Source organism: Chenopodium album, chromosome 7 (genome assembly GCF_948465745.1).
Source record: "Chenopodium album chromosome 7, dcCheAlbu1.1, whole genome shotgun sequence".
Taxonomy (NCBI): Eukaryota; Viridiplantae; Streptophyta; class Magnoliopsida; order Caryophyllales; family Amaranthaceae; genus Chenopodium; species Chenopodium album.
Genome location: NC_137840.1, coordinates 70,026,434 through 70,052,069, shown reverse-complemented (window position 1 = coordinate 70,052,069; position 25,636 = coordinate 70,026,434). Strand labels below are relative to the sequence as shown.

General features: G+C 35.9%; 2 protein-coding genes across 2 annotated transcripts; one reads left to right on the top strand and one right to left on the bottom strand.

Annotated features, from left to right (window-relative positions):
• Positions 1–727: 727 nt before the first annotated feature.
• LOC145638272 (uncharacterized) lies at positions 728–6,147 on the top strand. Its single transcript, XM_081689235.1, has 15 exons — positions 728–924; positions 1,075–1,196; positions 1,466–1,525; positions 1,948–2,067; positions 2,162–2,281; positions 2,686–2,827; positions 3,013–3,183; positions 3,304–3,459; positions 3,557–3,663; positions 3,914–4,004; positions 4,150–4,291; positions 4,401–4,557; positions 4,840–4,956; positions 5,480–5,603; positions 5,694–6,147. The coding sequence occupies exons 1-15, from the start codon at positions 883–885 to the stop codon at positions 5,940–5,942; spliced, it is 1,920 nt and encodes a 639-aa protein (XP_081545361.1). The 5' UTR covers positions 728–882; the 3' UTR covers positions 5,943–6,147.
• A 3,949-nt stretch (positions 6,148–10,096) lies between these two features.
• On the bottom strand, positions 10,097–25,421 carry LOC145640600 (uncharacterized). The gene is made up of 5 exons (XM_081691853.1): positions 24,210–25,421; positions 23,880–24,060; positions 11,406–12,410; positions 10,608–11,267; positions 10,097–10,515 (listed from the first exon to the last, which is right to left on the bottom strand). Exons 1-5 carry the CDS (start codon positions 25,419–25,421, stop codon positions 10,097–10,099), a joined length of 3,477 nt encoding a protein of 1,158 aa, XP_081547979.1.
• Between the last annotated feature and the right edge of the window lie 215 nt (positions 25,422–25,636).

The window sequence follows — 25,636 nt, the reverse complement described above, 5'->3', positions numbered from 1 at the left end:
TATACTTCGAATTACGTATAAATGTACTAATTATTTATTTCTAGGAAAAAGCTAACGAACGGCCAGGGGCGTTGGATAAGCTAGCTAATAGTAGAAAGATTAAATTATAATTAACATTAATTACATCGATCGACGCGTGATTTTGTCATGCTTTCCCAAATTAGTACTATTTTAAGTAATATTTTAAATGCTTAGGGCCTGTTCTCATTGACTGAACTGAACTGAATATTTTATAAGAGAAGGAAATTAGGAGCTGAACTGAACTGAACTGAAATGAATATTTTATAAGAGAAGGAAATTGGGAGCTGAACTGTACTGAACTGAACTGAATTTCAACGTATGAGAACATTGTTTAGATGATCTAAATTCTAAAATTACATAAATTTCAGACACCTTAATTAATATACGTAACATTAAACTTTAATTATTATATACATTACAAATTTACAATCATAAATACGAGTATATAGTATATAAAGTGGTCACACAAATTATACGTAAATGCATCACTAACCACTGTTGCTCAACCTTTAAAACATGGCAATCTTCTCTCTCTTCATATTATCCATTAACACCAAAATAAATGGTTGCGCCTAAGTCAAGAGATAAACCAAAAAGGTTAAAAATCCAAACCCTTTTGCTTTAATTTGATTCCAAGAAAATTTCATATCTTATATATATAGACAGAATATTTGCTCTGCTTTTTATGTTATGCTAACTAATTTAAAGTAAGACAAACAGTGATTAAAAGTGCTTCATTTTTCATTCTATATATACTCAACAATAATCAATGTAATTATTAGTAAAATTAAATCTTGTAATAAACTTTTGCTAGTTATTGTGATTTATTGCTTGTTTTAGGTACAAAATACATTCTTAGGTATGTCTTTCCAGGCAGTTCAACTTACTGTCCAAGATCATTATGTAAGTATGCATTACAAACTATGAGCATATATAGTTTAGTAACTATATATATGAGTTTTATTTATTTAATTTACGCGTATTAAAATTAAAATAAACAATGTCTCAATATGTAATAATAATAATATCCTACATTATGATCTTATGTTGCAGGTTGTTATTGATAATGGAATTCTTGCAATCACGATTTCGAAACCAGATGGAATCATCACCAAGATAAAGTACAATGGTATAGAGAATTTGCTTGAAGACACAAATGAAGAAGAACATAGAGGGTATGATCTGACAGCTACATGTACTAGTAGTAGAAATAATATTGTTAAGTTGATAATACATGCAATTTTTGTAATCTTCTCAAATTAAACATAACTTTGATGGTTAAAAATATCATCAAAAGTTAAAGTAGTTTGTATTAATGATCCCACACGATAATGCTTTTCTTGTACATTAGAAATTTTACATGGTCAAATTAACTCGATAAATTTGTTCTTAGCTTCAAAAGAAAATGTTATTGTGATACTAAAGATGGTGATATTGTATGCAGGTATTGGGACCTTAATTGGAGTGATCCTGGAACTCCAGGGACAACAGGCTACTACGATAGGTATTGTTGTGTTTTTTTTTTTTTTTTTTTTTTTTAATCTTATCATTCGCCTTCTGTTCTTGAAAGTTCGAGAACTTGACATTTACACGTTCTCCAATATACATATTTTTGAATAATCATCAATATTGTCACTTGAATATATATGATTATTCTAAAAATCATGAAATATGTTTAACCACATGAATAGTAATTGAGTCGTACATTTAAAAGTTGAGGTATTTATGTTTTCCCTAGCTAACTTTGTTGATGACAAGATTTTGTTGGATTATTAATTATACTCCATTATCACTTTCTCACTATTATTTTTGTTTAGTTTGCTTAACTCATGTCTTTAATTTTTTTGTTTTTTTAGTTCTGTTCATGTTAATTTAACCCAAAACATTTTGGGACTAACGCTTTGTTGTTGTACTAATATTGTGCAGAATCAAAGGAACCGATTTTCAAGTTATAGTACAGGACGATGAAATGGTGGAAGTGTCTTTTACAAGAACATGGAACCCTTCATCTAAAGGCAAATTTGTGCCATTGAACATTGATAGAAGGTACTACATAGTACATACTTCTTCCTCACATATTAGACATGATAATTTAATTCTACTACATTATATTATGGCTAATATATATATGAACTTTTAGGGTCATAATGCTTCAGGGTTCATCAGGGTTCTACTCTTATGGTATTTATGAGAAATTAAAGGAATGGCCTGGATTTAATCTTCCTCAAACAAGGATTGTTTTCAACCTTAATAAAAAGTGGTAAAATCCTTTTCTTTTTCTACTTTCTTGGCAATGACTTAGCTTACAAAATGGATGGAAATGAGACAACTATTATAAGGCGTAGAAAGTATTGGGAAATTCCATGTTTCTCATAATAGCATTTTCGTGAATAAATCATTAACTTTTTCATTATTGTGGGCTCCACAATTGAATAAAGTTGTTGGTTTATTTACGAAAATGTCATGTGAGAAACAAAATTTGTTTCTCATCATGAGAAACTGGGGCATCCTCGAAAGTATTTAAGTGAAATTATCGTGAACATTTAGTCATAAACCTTTTAACTTAAGGGTATGATGTACAATGTGACAAATAATTTGGATAAGTGTTTGTGCTTTGTAATGGGTATAATACAAGCTGTTTTTGACAATTAAGCTGATAAACAGGTTTCAGTATATGGCAGTAGCAGATAACAGACAAAGAAAAATGCCACTTCCAGATGACAGGTTACCAGGAAGGTGCCAAGTCCTTGAACCTCCTGAAGCAGTGCTTCTTACAAATCCTATTGAAGAAGAATTTAAAGGAGAGGTATATATTGATAATCCAGCTCACTATTATACAGATTTACATTACTACCTCCGATTTTTATTAGTTGCAACTTTGGAATATTTTATATTCACAAATAATACCCTAAAGTTGCAACTAAAAAAAATCGGAGGTAGTATATTTTTTTGTATGATAAAATGCTTACCTATATATATATGCTGAACTAGGTGGATGACAAATATCAGTATTCGTGCGAGGACAGAGATCTCCAAGTCCATGGATGGATATGCACCGATCCCCCTACTGGAATGTGGCAAATAACACCTAGTGATGAGTTCAGAACCGGAGGACCATTCAAGCAAAATCTTACCTCTCATGTTGGCCCTTACAACCTTGCTGTAAGTAAATTACAGATCAAGAAATTATTAGGTGCACGTGAAAGTATTTAATCTCTGTACAAGTGATATAACCTCAGCTCATCTCAGAGCTAGGCCTTTAATTTGAAATTTTAAATACAGATGTTCATAAGTGCACATTATGCTGGGGAGGACATGGTAGCAAAATTTGCACAAGGTGAGGCATGGAAAAGGGTGTTTGGTCCGGTTTTTACGTATGTTAACTGTGTGCCTAAAGAAGATGACTGGCATTGGTTGTGGGATGATGCTAAGGAACAGGTTAATAACTACCATGTTACCTATAAAATCATGTCATAAATATTTTTCGAATTAGATTTATCTCAAGCATATAGTACTGCTACATGAATGTATGCAGGCCTTGATCGAAACAGATAGTTGGCCGTACACATTTCCAGCTTCAGAAGACTATCCAACATCTGATCAAAGGGGTAACCTCTCTGGTAGATTATTAGTCCATGACAGGTCAGTTATTTTATTTACTCTGTATAATTAATTAAGTCTACTTGGCTAACGATTTAGCGCCACTTAATGTATGTACATGACTTTGTGTCGTGTCATATTTTTATTATGATACCTCGTCTAAGATTTCAACTCGTAACCTCTATCCTCTAGGATATAGAATTATAGATTGTTGTTATCTATACCAACAATCCAATGATGATGAATTAATATAATGCCTGTTTAACTAACCAAAATTTACATGAATTGTCAGGTATTTTGATGATGATTATATCCCAGCCAATGGAGCATATATAGGTCTAGCATCTCCTAATGAATCAAAATCTTGGCAGCTGGAAGGCAAGGTGATTGGTTTACGACTACTTAGCGAAAATTAGCTTAGCATATTTGAGTATCCTTTGTAAAGAGGCTTCTAATTTAGTCTTAACCATGAACTAATGTCAGTATAATTTGGTTAATGTTTTAATGAAGTAAATTTCATATTAACAGGGTTACCAGTTTTGGACAACAACAGATGAAGATGGTTATTTTTTCATAAATGATATAAGGGCTGGTGACTATAATCTATATGCTTCGGTCCCTGGCTTCATAGGAGACTATGTATGCGACGACAATGTTTCCATAACTCCAGGTCTTCAAACTTACTCCGGTTTACACGAAATTGTACAAAAGTTGCTTAAGCATCTTACATTAGTACATAAAACTTGAAAAAATAATTTACTGAAAGCAAAAATATACAGGTTGTGATATTGATATGGGGGAGCTTGTGTATGAACCTCCAAGTGATGGACCTACATTGTGGGAAATCGGTGTTCCTGATCGAACAGCTAGGGAGTTTTACATACCTGACCCTAACCCTAAGTATGTCAACAAACTCTTTATCAATCACCCTGACAGGTTAGCTCTCATTATCAGCGTTTCTGAACCGGCAAGTTTTAGCATAATATATAGAGGATGCCCCAGTTTCTCACATGACATTTTCGTAAATAAACTAACAACTTTATTCAATTTTATTCAACTGTGGTGCCTACAATAATGAAAAGTTGTTGATTTATTCACAAAAATGCCCCTACGAGAAACAAATTTCGTTTCTCACTATGAGAAATAGGGAATTTCCCTAATGTATAGCATATATAGAAGTAATATTTTTTAATTTGTTCGGGTCACTCTCTGAAACAGATTTAGGCAGTATGGTTTATGGGAAAGATATGCTGAATTATATCCTAACGAAGATCTGGTCTACACAATTGGTGAAAGTGATTATGAAAAGGATTGGTTCTTTGCTCAAGTTACCAGGTAAAGTAACTAAGGCATTAGACTTTGGTTAAAAGTCATTCCTTAAATATTGATCAAAGTGTTGATTGTTTATATCTACCTTAAGTAATGTCTTTTGTCAGTGGTCATTTTTGACAATGGCTGAAAGCGATACAAGTCTAATAAATAATTAAGCTTTGATTAATAGAAATTAGTTTCTATCAGTAACAATCAACTGAAGCAGTTTCTATCAGTAGACACTTTTAATTTGATCAGTCGCGATCTGTTCTTAATTACTCTGTAGTAGATACCATTCAAATAAGCACTAGATAGTTAGCAAAAAATCAGTTTGATTAATAAAAATACTACTAAAAATTACTTTACTGTCAGCAAAAAATTCAGTTTAAATCAATAATAATCAGTTCGGTTTAGTGAAAATCAGCTGAACAGAACACGTAATCTAAGTTTTCATAATTCAAGCCAAATGATAAGATCAACATGTATGTACTCGTGTAAAGCAGTAATGAAGTACAATAATGAATAACTATTAAACATAATCTTGCAGGAGGAAAGGGAATACATACCAAGGGACAACATGGAAAATCAAGTTTAACCTTGAAGAAGTTGATCAACATGGAGTCTATAAACTAAGATTGGCACTTGCTACTGTGAACATGGCAGAATTACAGGTAATTTTAGTCACACAAATCGATACAATTTTGTTGTTCTATCTACCACATACAACAATTCTCAACATGTATTTGGAAAACAATGTTTAGGTTCGAGTAAACGATCCAAAAGCAGAACCTCCGGTATTTACAACAGGACTAATAGGGAAAGATAACGCTATTGCAAGACATGGGATTCATGGACTATATAGGCTTTATACTTCAGATATACAAGGAAATAAGCTTGTACAAGGTGATAATACAATCTATTTGACTCAGGCAAAGGGTGGTAGCCCTTTTGTAGGAATCATGTATGACTATATTCGCCTCGAAGGACCTCCAGATTCTGATCAAAGTTGAAGCTCCAAGGGTTACTTTCTTTGGTGTACATAAACAGGATGAATATGTATATTTTGTTTATACTACGAAGATCTTCATTATGAAATGCTACTATGTTATGATGTATGTCAATCTTGTCATGTTAAATAGAAAGCAAACTCTTGCTTATGTACTAGTATGAATTAGTGTAAAACAATTTCAAACAATAATACAAGGAAAATCTATAACAAACACTTTTCTAAAAGAGGATTGGGGTCTATTTTTATGAATTTGAACTAATATTCCCTCTGTCCAATAACACATGGCATAGTCGAATATTACATACATGTCAATGCACTAGTTTAACTTTATTTTTATATAATTAAATATTAATAAATTGTTTTTAAAAAAAATTATATTATGAAACTTTATATAAAAATTATCTAACAACATATTTTATGATAAAATATATTTTTATTATGTTAGTAAAAAATTATGGTCAAACCTAATGCATGAATAGTGAAAAAAATCCAATGTCTCATATATTATGAGACGCAGGGAGTATAACTCAGTTTTGATAAAGTTAAAAAAAAAAACAAAAAAAAAAAAACAAAAAAACAAACAGGTGTGATTATGAAAAAGTCAACATTTTTGTATAAATCAGATTTGATCATTAAAAATAATCAATCAGTAATTGTTCCTGACAAACTACTGCAGAGCAGTAAATAACGGATTTTTCACTAGGTACCCCTAATGGCCTAATGTTCTATGATCTGTATTCTTATATAATAGGAATGCTCTTGATTAAATGTTACTTTTACAAATTTGGACGAAAAAAAATTAGTCACTCCCTAACTAATCTCCCCTACTATATTTCTTTGAACAAACCCAACAAATTTGGGTAATGAATTTGATTAGAACAAAGGTGACTTGTGATTATTGGTAGTATGACTTATCAGAGCAAATGACCATTAGATTAGGTCATAGAGTAGGTACTATGAAAATTTTACGTTGAAGTAACTTCATGAATCATGACATAGGGACTACAAGAAATTAAGATACCACTTATTTGTTGTATTCATTATATCATTTAGGACCAATAAAAGATACCTTGCTGAATTTTTTGATAAAGCTATTCAAACAAATTATTTGATTTATAAGGGCCACATTATGGAAAATTGCATGTTTTTTCATGTTTGGAGAAAATTAATTTGTATTACACACCTATTTATATTTGAGATTTATATAAAGCTTTTAATAAACATGAAAGATAAATTAAACTATGAGAGTGAGGGATATCTCAAGTGGTTAGAGTTTCCCTCCCGGTTTCAGGAGATCTTGGGATCGATTCTCACCCCTGCCCTTGTGGCTCTCTAAACACCAAAAAAAAAAAAAGATATTGAAAAATCGATTATTGTTGAAAATGTAGAAAAGCTAAGCTGGGATATGTGGAGTGATAATTATTTGATGTTGGTTATGAGGATGCTTAAACTTTAAACAATGCAAGTTACTTGTACAAGCTAAGTGATTTGATCAAGTATCGGAAATAAACATAAGATCAAGGTCGAGCTTGTTAATATCCTATTATAAGCTTAGTTGAGTAGGTACTATTGTTTCAATTTTATTTTAAAGTTTAAAAACTTTTGAACTTGTGACTTTGTGAGTGGTCCAAACTCGCTTCCTCATTCTAAGGTACTGTCACAGCGTCACATATTTTCTATAATATAAAAGTTTGGTCTAATGAAAGTTAAAAGTCACCCATATGAGCTAAGCGATTGGTTCTACATGGATTAGAAGTTGCACTAATTAGTCATTACTTCCACCGTTTTCTTTTAGATGCAACACACACTTTTTCACGGTATTTAAGAAATGTGGGGTTCACATGATATAATACACTTTAAAATGGAATGAGTGGTTGTTAGGAGTGTAATTTAGTGGGCCATGTGCTTTAAATAAGGAAAATAGTATAGTTTTTCCCTAAAGTAACTTTCCTTTTATAGTGTGTTGCAAGTATTGTGACATTTCCTTTTTAGGGAAGTGTTACAAGTAAAAGAAAACGGAGGAAGTATTATTTTAGGAAATTTGTAAAAGAACCATTATGTATTTTTTGAAATAATAATACCGTAATGATTTTAATTATTTTTTGGATTTTTAGTGAGATCTTACCTAATAAAACCTATAATTTTTGAGAGACTACCTAATAAAAAAAAATGTTGTAAAAAACTACCTAATAAAAGGTAAAATGTAGTAAAAGAATACCTTTAGCTAGATTTAACTCTTTGACTGACTTTTCCGACATTGACTCACCCTAAAACACCTTCAAAACCATTCATTTTCATCCTAAAACCAACACAACCTGCCTAAAAACTACCTCCATTAGGACAAAACCATACTTCAACCCCGAAAAATGTGTGACTTGGGTTTTTCGGGGTTGGAGGGTGGTTTGTTTATGGTGGGTCAATGCCGGAATATTGGTCAACATAGATATCGTACTATTGTTTCCATTTGATTTTAAAATTAAAATAAATTTTGAATTTGTAAGTGGTCCAAACTCTTTTCCTCATTTTTAAGATATCGTCATTGACATCATATATTCTCCAAAATTCCAAGTTTGGTCTAGTGCATATGTAAAGTGGCCCGTCTAATTTAGTTGAGCAATTGGTTCTAGATGGATCAGAACTTCAAAAAGATTATAATGCTTTGCACTAATTAGTCATAATTTTAGACAAATTTCATTACTCAAGGAATTATACTCTTAACTATGAGAAAAATGAGACACTATTAGAAATGAGACTATGTGATAATTGACAGCCATTTGTAGACAGACGAATAAAGGTATATACATGAGGCGCTAGGTTACTCAACACAATATGGTAACGGTGCACGATTTTGGTTATTTCTTATGTGAATTATACACAATCACCTTAAATTTTTGTGTTATGATTTTAAATTACTCAAATTTCTCATACCTTAATTCATATACTTAGCATTATATAAACTTTCATTATATAAATTACCATCATTCAAGTAGTATCTAAAGTGGTCACACAAATTATACGTAAATAAATCACTAACTACTGTTGCTCTACCTTCAAAACATAGCAATCTTTTCTCCATTTTATCCATTATCACCAAAAAAATGGTTGCACCTAAGTAAAGAGATAAACCAAAAAAGGTTAAAACTCCAAACCCTTTTGCTTTTATTTGATTCCAAGAAAATTTAATTTCATGTGTTATACTACTATATATTGAGACAATATTTGCTCTACTTTTATGTTATGCTAACTAATTTAAAGTAAGGTAAATAGTGAACAAAAGAGCTTCCTTATTCTATATATATTCAACAATCAATATATGTGATTAATAAAATTGAATATTGTAATTAACTTACTTTTAATTGCTATCTTCTGTGCTTTTTTTTTTTTTGAAGGGTACAAAATTTATTTCAGCTATGACATTCAAGGCAGTCCAACTTACTGTCCAAGATCATTATGTAAGTGTGCATTACAAACAATAATGAACATACTACCTTCGTTACATATTATTTGCAACGATTAGACATTTTCCCTCTCTATTTTATGTCAAATCGTTGCAAATAATGTGTAACGGGGGTAGAATTAAATTTATTAACTATGAAGTATTGTTTTGTATGCAATTTTATATGATAATCAGATAATGTACATAATTATTCTACATTGTGATCTTAACTTGCAGATTGTTATCGATAATGGAATACTCGAAATCTCAATATCGAAACCAGATGGGATCATCACAAAGATGAAGTACAATGGTATAGAGAATTTGCTTGAAGACACAGTTGTAGAAGAACATAGAGGGTATGCTAGCTATGTAGAGATTATATTGTTAAAGCAGGAGTAGCTTAAATTTGCGTAGTCTTATTTTAAGACTTTACTAAACTAATTTATTTAGACCTCTCAAAATCTATACAAGAATACAACTATGCGAAGCCAACATCAGCAGTCTCCATGTTAACATCACTGTCAAAGTAGGGCTAAAAGCTTACCCTTGTTCATTGATTGATCCTCAAATATATAGAGTACATAGTTTCCTAAAGCATAACAAATTAATATCTTCAAGATATATCTTAAGCCTATAAACTAGGAAACTAAGTATACGATAATAATCACAAATATATGATAAGATTTCCTAAATATATTCCTAACACCCCCCCCCCCTCAAGTTGGAGCAGGTGGAGTGAAGATGCCCAACTTGCCAAGCAATATATCAAATTGAGCCTTGCCGAGAGCCTTGGTAAAGATGTTGGCTAGTTGTTCACGTGTAGGAACATAGGATGGATCAATCAACCCTTCTGAAATAGCATCGCGGACGAAGTGACAATCAACTTCAATATGCTTCGTCCGTTCATGGAAGACCGGATTCTTTGCAATATGCAAAGCGGATTGACTATCACAAAACAATTTGATAGCCTTAGGATGTTGCACTCCCAAGCTCAAAAGTAGTCGTTTTAACCACTTCAACTCCATTGTGGTAGCGCACATACACCGATATTCTGCCTCCGAAGAACTTGTAGAGACAGTCTTCTGCTTTTTGGTCTTCCAAGAAATAGGAGACTTACCAAGAAAGATAAGCCACCCTGTCAAAGATCTACGTGTCAAGGGACACGCGGCCCAATCCGAATCGCACCAACCCTGAAGGTTAATTCACCGTCTGAACGTAACAAAATACCTTGACTAGGAGTGCCTTTCAAATATATGACAACTCGCAGAGATGCCTCCCAGTGCTCAGATCTTGGAGCATGCATGAACTGAGACAAAATATGAACCGAGTAAGCTAAATCCGGCCTAGTAACGGCAAGGTAAATTAACCTACCAACAAGTCTGCGATACGGTTCTGGATCATCAAGGAGAGGACCACTTGCCAAGCCTAGCCTATGATTCTGCTCCATAGGAAAGCCGGCCGGCTTTGATCCCAATAACCCTGCCTCTGAAATGATGTCAAGAGTATATTTTCTCTGGCATAGCAACAAGCCCGAAGTACTACGAGCCACTTCAATTCCCAAAAAATATTTCAGAGTACCAAGATCTTTCATATGAAAATAATCGCTAAGATATGCCTTAAAAGCCCTTAACGCAGCGGAATTATTGCCAGAAATAATGAGATCATCCACATATACAAGGACGTTAATTTGCACAACACCCGTTGTATAAGTAAACAAAGAATAATCCGAGTACGATTGTCGAAAACCGTATGCCTTCAAAGATGACGTTAGTTTAGCAAACCAACATCGAGGGGCCTGTTTTAGACCATACAAAGATTTCCGAAGACGACATACCTTATTCGGATGAGATGATTCAAAACCCGGGGGAAGCTTCATATATACTTCCTCTGCAAGATCACCATGAAGAAAGGCATTGTGGACATCCATCTGATGTAGCTCCCAATTTTTAGAAGCTGCAATAGCAAGAAAAGCTCTTACTGTGACCATTTTAGCCACCAGAGCAAATGTTTCGGTATAATCAATACCTTCCTTTTGATGATTACCAAAGACGACTAATCTAGATTTTAGCCGCTCGATGCTTCCATCATAGTTATATTTTATTTTATACACCCACTGACTGCCTAGAAGGCGTTTCCCGGGAGGGAGATCTTCCATTGTCCATGTGCCATTTTTTTCTAGAGCTTGAATCTCATTTTGCATTGATCGTCTCCAACCTGCATCTTTCATTGCCTCCTTAAAGGACCTTGGCTCTTTGCCAGAAGTAATAGCTGCAATATAATTTCTGTAATGTGGAGAAAAACTGTCACAATTAATATAATGCGCTATAGGATAAGGAGTACCTGAGGGATGCCCTGGAGACGAAGTGTTAGAGGGAGATGTAGATGGACTGTTTGTGATAATTGTATGCGTAACATAGTCTCGCAATTTGACTGAAGTAATTTTTGGTCGCATACCCCGACCTAACTCTTCCTGTTGCTCGGTGTTTGAAGGACCCTGGGATGCATCTTGATGCTGCCGTGACGCCACAGCGGGATCCGCGCCCCCCCTGCGATCAGCAGGCACCAGCCGCGGGCTTCCTGCGGTCTGGTCTGCCTGGGCAGCTTGCTGTCGCAGCGAGGCAGGGGACGCCGCGCCCTCCCCACGGCCAGCAGGCTCCAGCCGTGGCTTGCCTGCGGACTGGTCTGCCTGGCCGTGATTACCCGCAGCTGATTGCTGCGTTGGTGGCTGCTCGTAGTCACGCTGTGGTGTTGCTTGAGGCACATGTCCTTGACCCTCACCCATGTCATGAAACCCCATACTCACATCTTCAAAATCATACGGCACATCCGTATATAATGAAACAATTTTATCCGGAATAATATTTGTGGAGATTGGATCAAGAAACGGAAAAACATCTTCAAAGAATTTAACATCACGAGACACAAAAAATTCCTTTGAATCAAGATCAAATAATCTCCAACCTTTCTTCCCAAACGGATAACCAACAAAAACACATTTACGACTTCGACTTGCAAATTTATCACCCTTAGCTTTTTGATTGTGGGCAAAGCAAAGACACCCAAAGGTACGGATTGTAGAGTAAGATGGGTGTGTGTCAAATAAAATTTCATAGGGAGATTTATTGTGCAAGAGAGGGGAGGGTGTACGGTTTATTAGGTGTGCTGCTGCAAGGACACTCTAACCCCAAAAATATAAAGGCAAATTAGCTTGAAATCTCAAAGCTCTACCTACATTTAAAATGTGTTTATGTTGAAGTAGTTATGTCTTCGATAAGTGCAATTACTAGATATATCAAGGATCACTATTATGAAGATAATAAGTTCATTCTATTGGGTCGTCAATGTTTGGTGCTAGATATGACAATTGATCTTTGGGCTAGCTTAATAGCCCAAAGCCTTATAGAATGGATCCTACAAGGTCACACATAATATTATTGGGTTAAACTATTTAGAGGCCCATTATTGGGCCTCATGAGTTCATGACATACCACATTGATATTTGGGCTTGGATAATTAGAAGAGTCTAATGGGTTTTGGACATGACATGGTTTTATTTCTAGATATGATCTATAAATATAAACCATGCCTAGGGGTTGCAAAAGAGAACAATTGACATACAGTAAATTGTCACACAAGCAACCAAGCATCCCAAAAACCCTAATTCTCTCTCTCTCTATTTCGGCCCTCTCTCTCTCCTCCCTGTCCGTACGGCTCTCCCTTGTGGGCGGCGCGTGTGGTGGTGCGTGGGTGGTGGTGTGGTGTGTTCGTGACTCGGATCTCCGTTGAAGGTTGATTGAAGCGTTCAGTCACGACTAACTAGCATTAGTGGAGGTTTAATCCGTGCTCGTGGACTAAGTAGAGGAATCACACGTGGGGTTCTTGTTCTCCTTATTGTTCTTGCTCGATCACTTGTGGAATCACGCTTCAAAGGTATTATTCTTACTCTTTATGTGTTATGCATGAGATCCTTGGTTAGGTGCTATATGAATATGATTCATGATTATTTCCGCTGCGTAGCACCTATAATCCCCTACAGTGGTATCAGTTAGCCTCTTGCAATTACATATATTGAGTATTAAACCTTTGTTAATCCACAATTTTAATTCAATTAGGAGGGAGAATAATTTAATTATGGGTCAATTATTATATTAAATGTGATTTAACAATATAGAATCATTAAAGGTGTTTAATTTGCTCCATATTAGCCCTAAAAAGATCCGAAATTTGCCCTATCAAATTCAAAAATTCGAACCCCCCCCCCCCCTTAATATTTCGAAAATTTCGAAATCAATTTATGAAATTTGTGTTTTTGATTTTGATTTAATTCGAAAGTTTTATGTTTAAAGATTTTAATCTAATTGATTTCATGATAAATTATAATTTTTCATGATCAAATTATTTAATTTAAGTGTTAAATTAAATTGGGGATTAATTTCATCAAGAACCTTAATTTCAAAATTGAATATGATTTAGTTTTGGAATTAATTGGACCACATAAAGTTTAATTTAATTTTACAAAATCTGTTTTGTTTTATTTATTTGAAAATAAAAAAAATAAAAAAAAAATTCAGCAGCAGCAACCGCGGCTGGGTGGCGCTGCCACGGCGGCTGCCGCTGGTGGTCCGGAGGGAGGGGCGGGGAAGGGCAGCAACACGGGTCAAAACAGCAGCAACAACAACACCGTGCACCTACAGCGCGACACTGCTGTTGCTGCCCTGCGCCGCTGCACTGCAGCGTACACCTTGCGGTGTACGGCCACCGTGGCTGGCTTCGGCTGGCCACACCACGGTGGCTGGCGACAGCTTTTTCAAAAAAAAATTTTTTTTTTTATTTTGGATAAAATCAGTTTCAAAATTAAAATTAAAATATAAGTTTTGATTTTGAAAAGATAATTAACAAAATTAAAGTTGTTAATTTTGTTAAGATAGGATAATTATGGAGCAAAAGATTCTATTTGGATAATAATTGATTAAATAATATGATTATCCCATAATTATTTTAGGATATTAATTGATCTAAAATATGTGATTGGCAAGTAATTAGGATAGAATCTCCTAAAAGTTAGGATAATCATGGAAGATAATTATGATTTATCTTCCATAATTAAAATAAGATTTGATTCTATCTCATACCTAAATTAAAATATATGATATTTTATAATTGGTCATGAATAATATATTATCTAATTACAGTAATTAATTAATTAAAATATGAGATATTTTAGGAGCCATGTTTCCTTTACTGTGAACATCGATGTTGTAGTTTAGGAAAGCATGATGAGTGATTTATTATATGGCATTTTATAATATATGATGTTATATATTGCTATATAGACTAGTATGGCCCATAGATTCTAAATACGATCTGCGCATCGTTTCGTATTTTTGTAATCTAAATACGGTCTGCGTACCGTTAAGTATTTTTGTAATTTATTTTATTTTATTTAAGTAGTAGATAGAATTGAATAGAATTACAGGTTGCAGTTAATCCAAGAATCCATGGAGTGGAGGCCCAAAGGAGCAAGATAGATGAGATCCATGAAGGTTCAAGTGGGAGCTTTTGCTTTATTAGTTTTCTTAGGATTAAGGGGCCATACTATGTCATGTTTTATTTATACATTAGTAGATTATGCATGTTAGATTTTATTTATGTTGTTTGATGATGCGCTAGAGTTCACTAAACAATCACAACATAATGAATCTAGGTCCCAGTAATATTGAGGTTGCTTTCCCAATTAAAAACCCGATGAAACCTTCGATATTTATGGCAGGTCATGCCTCAGCTGGGTGTCATACTATATCTTAGGGGAGTGGGGGTAAATCACGTTTTACACTTTTAATTGGTTATACTCAACGAGGTTACCTAAAGAGTTTAGAACCTTGAAGCTAAGGGTAATAATTAAACATGTGATGGTTAATTATTCAACCAAGAATTACAAAGAGTTGTAATCAGTAAAGAGTTTACTCACCTTGAAAATGCAATGTTTGATGGTAGGGCCTCAGTCCGGTCAATTATTGCACAAATAAAGGATCTTGGAATCATTCTATTCAATAGGGATCAATTAAAGATTGAATGAATGTTTTAAAGTTACCAATTTTATAATCGCTTATGGTACTTTAAAAGTTTATTAAACATAATTATTGAATTTTGCCTCGTTTTGTTTTTGTTTGTAGATGAATAACTTATACGACAATACAATTTTACCAATGAAACTTAACTTAAGGCTGAATCTCATAAACTTCAGGGAATGGGAAAAGGAGTTTAGAAATGTTCTCACAAGCCATGGGCTTGAATCTCGTTTATACATTCCTGTTGAGAGCAAATACACAGAAAAGTATGGAGCTGAAAGGCATGCTGAAATTGTTTCAGCTGCAGAGAAAATCAGAGAGCTCATTTTAGAATCTATTCCAACTTGTTGGAAAAGAAGATTCAGGAACTATGAGCTAACCATATTGTACAAATGTCTTCGTGCCATCTGTCGAGGTGGCATAGGAGCACTAGGAAGTGGAGGCATAAATGATCAAAATGTAAGAGAGGTCGTTAACTCGATCCCTCAGATTTACTATTCCTGGACTGACAGTGTAAGGTATGAGGCTTACAATGTCCATTGTAAAATAATGGCTAAAAGACTCATGCTTGGTCAGTCAGTAAGGGCCCATGTAAGGGAATTGATTGAAATGTTCAATCAAATGGATGTCCTTGGGAAACCGATCGATGATGACTCTGCTCATGATATTATTTTGTTCTCACTCCATGATGGTTTTGACATTGTCAAGCTCACTCATAATGATGAGGGATCTTCGGTGACTGATCGAGGGATTAGGTAATGTCGTTAGTCTACTAACCCTAATCAAATTAAAAATTTAAAATACCTAAACTACCCTAATACGAGTATAGGGGTAAGTAAAGGGTCGAACCCAAAAGGACTAAGTGTATCAATTTGTGCTAACTAGACTACTAGGAAAGCTTGTGAGGTAAAGAAAGGTTCAACTAAACACTACTAAGAGCAAATAACTAAAACTAGGGAAAGTGGAATCCAATTACATCAATGCATTCAACAACATCAAACAATTAGATGAAAATGACCTCAATTAGGACGATTTACACATTTAACTCACTCTCGCGCAATTAAACATGTTAATAATCCTACTAAACTAATTCACTCTCGTGCAACTAGCCTAGCAAAGATATGGAGGAATTTAGGGCTCTCAAACAACTCACTTTCGCACAATTGATTGAAAACACAATTAAAAGCATAGAATCAATTAGCTAGAAAGATTCTAATCCATAAAAGCATCATCCATACACAATAATCGAGAAACAATTTCATACTAACCACAATCAATCATTAAATTAATTAACATAACCTTCATCCATTTCCCTAGAACAAAACCTAAACTAACATGGTGAACAAAAACAAGGAAAACAAGGTAAAATAATAATAAAAGCAAGAATCAACAACTAAACTAATTAATCTACTCAAATAAACAAATAAATAAGCAAAAACAATAATAAATGAAAGCAATAAATGTGAGAGAAAGTTAGGAAGACTCATTGAATTTATGAGAGGAAAAATCCACAAATTTGCTTCTTCAAAATCCCAAAAACTCCATGAAAAATCCAATCTTTCTCTCTCTAAACTACTCCTAAACTAGAGAGAGAAACTCCTAATCTAACCCTAAGAGAGAGAAAATAAAAGAGCTAAACTAATCTAATCTAATCTAGGGTAAATTAATTGTTAAGTGAAAGTTGAGAGAAAATAACCCCAAAAGGGTATTTATATACAAGGCTAAATAAAATAAAATAAATAAAAGAAAACAAAATAAAGAAAATAAAATAAAACAAAAGAAAGAAAAAGGGAAAAAGAAAAAGGGAATAAAAATAAAATGAAATTAAAAGAAAATAAAAAACCCCAAAATCCCCAATTCCCTCAGCAACCCGATTTCCTCCTGTTCGAAATTTTGGCTGCTTCAATATTGGGATGCAATCCCCTGCTTCACGCCACACCACACCCCATCATCAATCATCACGCAACCATCATCACCACCATCGCAAGCATCCATTATCATCTAGCATCAAATCGTGGCCCTCCGATTTTCATAAAAATCACGTGAAAAGCTCGTGATTAACCCACAATTGCGCGCCCGCACAGACATCGCACAGAGGTCGCGCAAAGCTTCTGCCTCGACTCTGATTTTGGACTCAATTGTGTGCGCTTTCTGACAGGGCTGCGCGGCCGCGAATTGGGGCTTGAGATGGTATGAGTTGCGCGGCTATGAGGTAAGTAACTTGGTGGTGATTTGGGTGGTTATTGTTGGTTTAATTGGTTGTTGTGGGGGCTGGTTAGAAGTGGTAATTGCTGGCGGTTTGGTGGTGTTGGTTGGGAGGTGACAGTGGTGCAGGGGTGGTTTAATTGGTGCGAATTGGTGAAGTGGTGAATTGGTTGATGATTGTTGTTGTTGCGAGTGAAAACAGGGGAAGGGCGTGGTTCAGGTGGTTGCGGTTTTGAGAGGGCTGAGAGGTGGTGTTGAAGGTGCGATTGGTGGTGGTTTGGTGAGTGTGTGACGGGGGTTAAAATGGTGGCAGAGGTGGTGGTTGCAGGTGGTTTGCGTGGGTGATGATTAGGGCAGCAGGCTGCTATTGCTGTTGGTGTTGTTGATGGTTGTTGTCGCTGTTGTTGCTGTTGGTGATGGAGATGGTGTGAGTGGGCAGCTTTGCTGTGAGGGCTGGTGGTGTTGAGGAGCTGGCAGCAGGGGTTGGCTCAAATCATGTGCCTCGGATCTCGGACTTTGAACTCGAACATGACTTTGAAACCCGGAACACCTACAACCAAAAACACGAGGGTGAAATGGAAAATAAAATAAAATAAATAAAATAAAGAAAAATAAAGTAAAATAAAATAAGATAAATAAAGTAAAATAAAATAAAATGCTAAAACTAAAGAAATAATAAAATTAAATGAAATAAAATAAAATAAAATAAAACACGAAAATAAACTAAAAACTATAGAAAATTACAAAAATACTCAAAATAAAGATAAAAGACGAGAATAATAAAATAATAGAAATAAAGGATATAAAAGGTGAAATTATTGGAAAATAAGTCGGAATACGACTCAATAAACACCCTAAAAGTGACATAAAAGTCACTTATCAGTGACATTGATCAATCTGTTGCTTAACCATGCTGAGGAGTTCCTGAAGAGGAGAGGAAGCGAATGCTTCTTTTGCAGTAGTTGGCCATGCCATACACCAGGGTGTCCCCACTATACACCAGTGAAAACTAAAGGTAAAGAGTTACTTGATGTTTTCGTTGTAGAAATTAATCTTACTTCATCTTCCACTTGGGTATTTGATACCGGATGTGGTGCTCATATCGTTAATAACGTGCAGGGCTTGAAAGAAAGTAAGAAGTTGGAAAAAGGGGAAGTAACGCTTCGAGTAGGAAATGGAGCAAAAGTTGCTGCACTTGCTATTGGAAGCTATCATTTAAGACTTCCCTCTGGACTTATTTTGGTGCTTAATAACTGTTATTATGTACCAACAATAACTAAAAACATTATTTCAGTTCCTGTTTTAGATTCTGAAGGTTTTTCATTTGAAATAAGAGACAAGTGTTGTTTTATTTCAAAAGAAAATATGTTATATGCCAACGCCAAATTAATTAATGGTTTGTATGTATTAGAATATACAACCCATGTCTACAATATTGATCATAAAAGGCAGAAAACAGATGGTTCAAACCCAACTTACCTATGACATTGTAGGCTTGGTCACATAAACCAAAAGCGCATCCAGAAATTACATAAGGATGGACTTCTTTCTTCATTTGATTATGAATCATTTGAAAATTGTGAGTCATGCTTGCTTGGGAAAATGACTAAGTCACCCTTCACGGGTATAGGTGAAAGAGCTAGTGATCTTTTGGGACTCATACATACGGATGTGTGTGGACCAATGAGTTCAAAAGCAAGGGGTGGGTTTAACTACTTCATTACTTTTACTGATGATTTAAGTAGATATGGTTATGTCTACTTAATGAAGAACAAATCGGAATCCTTTGAAAAGTTCAAAGAATTCCAGAATGAGGTACAAAACCAACTTGGGAAGACGATTAAAGCATTACGATCAGATCGTGGTGGTGAATATTTAACCCAAGAATTTGATGAACATCTGATTAATTGTGGAATACTTTCACAGTTAACTCCTCCAGGAACGCCACAGTTGAATGGTGTGTCAGAAAGGAGGAACAGGACTTTACTTGATATGGTGAGGTCCATGATGAGCTTTACTGATCTTCACATATCATTTTGGGGATATGCATTAGAAGCAACTGCTAGAATACTAAACAGAAGCCCGTCCAAAGCAGTTGAAAAGACTCCATATGAGATATGGAATGGAAGAGCTCCAAAGTTGTCTTTTCTCAAGATTTGGGGATGTGAAGCCTATGTAAAACGTTTACAAGGTGATAAACTACAACCTAAATCAGACAAGTGTTTCTTTGTGGGCTATCCAAAAGAAACAAAAGGGTATTACTTCTACAATCGCGAAGATAACAAAGTGTTTGTTGCTCGCGATGGTGTCTTTCTAGAAGAGGAATTCCTGTCTAGAAAGCTAAGTGGGAGTAAAGTGGTTCTCGAAGAAATTCGAGACGAGCAACAAATGGATGTGGATAACACCACATCATAGGCGAGGGCGCATAAGTCGATTAATCATGCGTCGGAGCAAGCTAATTCGACTAGCGAGACTCCTATCGTCTCACTTGAACCTAGTTCTTGCGAAAATCTTCAAAGAGTTGGAGAGAATATTTCTATTGTTGCTCCTACCCCACGTAGGTCTGCCAGAATCAGAAACAAACAGTTTATTGAGGTTCTGATAACTGAGGATTCTGAAATCTTCTTATTGGAGAATGAAGAACCCACAACCTACAAGCAAGCTTTGGCGAGCCCCAACTCAGATAAATGGCTTGAGGCCATGAAGTCCGAAATGGAATCAATGTCTGAAAATGAAGTGTGGACCCTAGTTGACTTGCCTGATGGGGTAAAACCTATTGGTTGCAAATGGGTTTACAAAATTAAAACAGACAAGGATGGAAATGCCTACATCCATAAAGCAAGACTGGTTGCAAAAGGTTACAGACAGATTCATGGTATTGACTATGATGAGACCTTTTCCCCAGTAGCCATGCTTAAGTCCATTTGGATTCTTCTAGCGATTGCTGCATTTTTCGATTACGAAATTTGGCAGATGGATGTCAAAACCGCCTTCTTGAATGGGTTCTTGACGGAGGAAGTGTATATGATACAACCTGAGGGTTTTGAAGATCCAGAAAATCCTAGAAAGGTATGCAAACTTCAGCCCATTTATGGATTGAAGCAAGCATCCAGGAGTTGGAATCTTCATTTTGATAAAGCAATCAAACAGTTTGATTTTATCAAAAGTGAAGAGGAACCTTGTGTATACAAGAAGTCTAGTGGGAGCAGCATTGTCTTCCTAGTCTTGTATGTAGATGACATACTACTCATGGGAAATGACATACCAATGCTTGAGTCAGTCAAGGAATGGTTGAAGATTTGTTTTTCCATGAAGGACTTAGGAGAGGCTGAATACATATTGGGGATCAAGATACATCGAGACAGATCTCGAAGGATGATTGGATTAAGTCAAGAAACTTATATTGATAAGGTTCTTGATAGGTATTCCATGAAAGACTCTAAGAGAGGATTTCTCCCCATGTCTCATGGCATTACGCTCAGTAAATCTCAATGCCCTAACACGCCAGAAGAGATGAGACGTATTGTTGATAAACCTTATGCTTCGGCAATAGGGTCAATCATGTATGCCATGATATGTACAAGGTCGGATGTTGCATATGCTCTGAGTATGCGTAGCAAGTTTCAGGCAAATCCAGGAGAAGCACACTGGACAGCTGCCAAGAACATCCTTAAGTACTTGAGAAGGACTAAAGGAATGTTTCTAGTATATGGTGGCGAAAATGAGTTGGTTGTCAAAGGTTATACTGATGCAAGTTTCCAAACAGATAGAGATGATTTCAGATCACAATCTGGATACATTTTCTGTCTGAATGGAGGAGCAGTGAGCTGGAAGAGTTCAAAGCAAAGCACTGTCGCAGACTCTACAACAGAATCAGAATATTTAGCTGCTGTTGAAGCAGCTAAGGAAGCAATTTGGATTAAGAAGTTCCTAACTGAGCTGGATATTATACCAAGTGCTCAAAAGGGAATCGAGTTGTATTGTGATAATAATGGCGCCATTGCTCAGTCAAAGGAGCCTAGGTCACACTTCAAATCCAAACATGTAGAGAGGAAATATTACCTCATTCGAGAGATCGTTGACAGAGGAGATGTCAAGATGTGCAAAATTCATACGGATGAGAACATTGCTGATCCACTTACTAAACCCCTTCCACTTCCAAAGCATGAGAAACATGCTAGTGAATCTGGATTGAGGCAGATGATGTAATTAGAAGTTGTATTTATTTTTGGGAAAAATAAGTTACATATGTAATACATTCATTTGCAGAATTATGTTTAATCAGAAATTTTATTATTTCTCTTATTTAATGATGGTTTTCAATATTAAATAAAATGTCCAAAATAATTATGGATTGATGGGCTCATCAGGTTGATGACCTGGTGAATGAAACCCCACAGGTGAACAAAATCCATATATTATTTAAAGTTCCTAGTTCAGAATCATTAAATTGGACATAAATGATTTCTAATAATGTACTAGCATGTAAGATTGATTGGATAGCGCAGTTTCATGGGCTATAGGAGCATAGTGAGGCTCGGTCAATCACATGGATACGCATGAATGATGCATGATCGAACTATAGATCTACTTTGAAGTTCAAGTATAGAACTTCCGGATATATTAGTGGATTCCTTTGACATGAGTGGAACATTGATTTCATTCAATGGATGTTATAGCTGTGGTACACTCAAACGTCTGCCCGTAACTGGAGATTATAAAGGGTGTTTCCCGGTTATTTCAGAAATTGAGTGGGAGCCTTGGTTGCCACAAGATTGAATTGAGTCTACCTATTTAATTAGGAATGTGTCTTGGCCTCTTGGAGAGGGAGAATTCAGAGAAATGCATGGCCATACTCAAATGGATTACATAGTAATCATTTGTTTTGTAATTCTCACTCAGTTTTCAAGAAAAGATTTGTAGACTAATATGATCATGACATGAGATGCAATCATATTATCAAATCGACACACATTGACTTAAGGCATTTGAATATTGCGCACTTGTCTCAGACAAGTGGGAGATTGAAGGAGTTATGTCTTCGATAAGTGCAATTACTAGATATATCAAGGATCACTATTATGGAGATAATAAGTTCATTCTATTGGGTCGTCAATGTTTGGTGCTAGATATGACAATTGATCTTTGGGCTAGCTTAATAGCCCAAAGCCTTATAGAATGGATCCTACAAGGTCACACATAATATTATTGGGTTAAACTAGTTAGAGGCCCATTATTGGGCCTCATGAGTTCATGACATACCACATTGATATTTGGGCTTGGATAATTAGAAGAGTCTAATGGGTTTTGGACATGACATGGTTTTATTTCTAGATATGATCTATAAATATAAACCATGCCTAGGGGTTGCAAAAGAGAACAATTGACATACAGTAAATTGTCACACAAGCAACCAAGCATCCCAAAAACCCTAATTCTCTCTCTCTCTATTTCGGCCCTCTCTCTCTCCTCCCTGTCCGTACGGCTCTCCCTTGTGGGCGGCGCGTGTGGTGGTGCGTGGGTGGTGGTGTGGTGTGTTCGTGACTCGGATCTCCGTTGAAGGTTGATTGAAGCGTTCAGTCACGACTAACTAGCATTAGTGGAGGTTTAATCCGTGCTCGTGGACTAAGTAGAGGAATCACACGTGGGGTTCTTGTTCTCCTTATTGTTCTTGCTCGATCACTTGTGGAATCACGCTTCAAAGGTATTATTCTTACTCTTTATGTGTTATGCATGAGATCCTTGGTTAGGTGCTATATGAATATGATTCATGATTATTTCCGCTGCGTAGCACCTATAATCCCCTACATATGTTTCCTCTCAACTCGACCATTTTGTTGTGGGGTTCCAACACATGATGTTTGAAATAAGATGCCAGTTGCATTAAAAAAATCACGCAAACAATTAAATTCGGTGCCATTATCACTTTGAACAATTTTAATTGTTTGAGAAAACTGTCTATCCACCATTGCCACAAAAGACATAAACATACGGAAAACCTCCATTTTATCAACTAGCAAATAAATCCAAACCGCACGAGAGTAATCATCAACTATAGTAAAAAAATAACGAGCACCACAAGACGATGCATGTTTATAAGAGCCCCATAAATCACAATGAATTTTTTCAAATATCCTAGAGGCTTTATTGTCACTTAAAGGAAAACAAGATCTAGGGTGTTTAGCACGAAAACAAACTTCACATGCTTTATTTAAACTACCCTTACAATTATGAACCGGAGGAAGAAGTTTTACGATTTTTTCAGATGGATGACCCATACGCTTGTGCCATAACTCTAACAATGCTGAAGATTCAGAGACAGCCACATGTTGCACCGAAGCCCGTCCTTCGAAATAAAACAGTCCATCCCGCCTAACACTCGTTCCAATCAGCTCCCTCGACTGGTCCTGTATAGCACACATATTAGAGTTAAATTGGACAGTGTAATTTGTATCATCGATTAATTGAGATACAGAAATTAAATTGCAACACAAATCAGGTACAAATAACACATGGTGAAGGACAATTTTCGATGATAATCGAATGTGGCGTTTACTGTTTTGCCGTTAGGAAGTCCCACTGGACAATGAGAGATGGTTCGAGTATCAAATAACCACTTGTCATTGCTTGTGACATGTCTAGATGCACCTGTATCGACAATCCACAAATCGTTGTCAAACTCACCATTCAAGCGATCATCGGGAATTTTTGTATTACCGAGGAAACCGGCAATTGCTTTCCATTGTTCCGCGGTAAATGTTTGTGATGAACCACTTGAAGAGTCCATATTTCTCGAGTTAGAAGACCCTGTTGCTGTTGCATTTGCCCGAGCTTGAGGTCTCCCTTTGACGCCGGATTGTGAATTACCACGCTTAGAGGGATTTGGCCACCACTCCGGGTAGCCCTTTAATTCGAAACACCCCGAAACTGAGTGTCCCTGTTTCTTGCAGTAGGTACACAACAGGCCTGATTTATCAGGCTTGTCTTCTGTGGCTGCGGACTTGGGTTTCCCTGTGCTTGTGCGAAGAGCAAAGCCTACGGCTTCAGGGGGCTGTTCGGCAGGTACCCGTTTAGCCAGCCTCACCCGTTCATCTTGCGAGACCAATTGATACGCTCGGTCAAGAGATGGCAGGGGGTCTTGTGACAGGATGTTAGTTCGAGTCTGAGCGTAGTAGTCCGTATATAAACCCATTAGAAACTCATGAAGACGAGTTTCCTGCCGACGTTTTTCATGTTCCAATCCTGCATTACAATTCTGACAGCAAGAACAAGTAATTATCGGTTCATGATCATTCAATTCCTCCCATAAGACAGTCAATTTACCGAAGTAAGAGGCTATTGTCATATCCTTCGACTGCTCACACTTCGCAAGCACGACCTTCAACTGTTGAATTCGAGGTCCATTGACGGTGGCAAAGCGCATCTTCAGGGTATCCCATAACCTCTTCGCATCCTTATACTTAGATAGAGTACTTTTAACTTCGGGATCAATAGTATTCATGAGCCACGAAATCAACATAGCGTGTATTGTGTTCCAATCCGTTGGAGTACACGGAGAGGATGGAGTTGTGATTGTTCCGTCAAGAAAGACAAATTTACGGCGAGCTTCCAACGCCGTTTGAACATCACCGGCCCATTCATCATAGTTCTCTCCACGAAGCCGGGTCGGAGTTATAAAATCCCCTGGTCTGTCATGAGGACCAAGGTAATATGGAGAAGTTATGTCAATTTTTGGTGGCGGTGGTGGAGGTGTATCATCACCGGCCATGGTGGTGATTCAATGGTTTTTTTTTTTTTTTAAAGTTCTCTGGCGACTGATACCATGTCAAAGTAGGGTTAAAAGCTTACCCTTGTTCATTGATTGATCCTCAAATATATAGAGTACATAGTTTCCTAAAGCATAACAAATTAATATCTTCAAGATATATCTTAAGCCTATAAATTAGGAAACTAAGTATATGATAATAATCACAAATATATGAT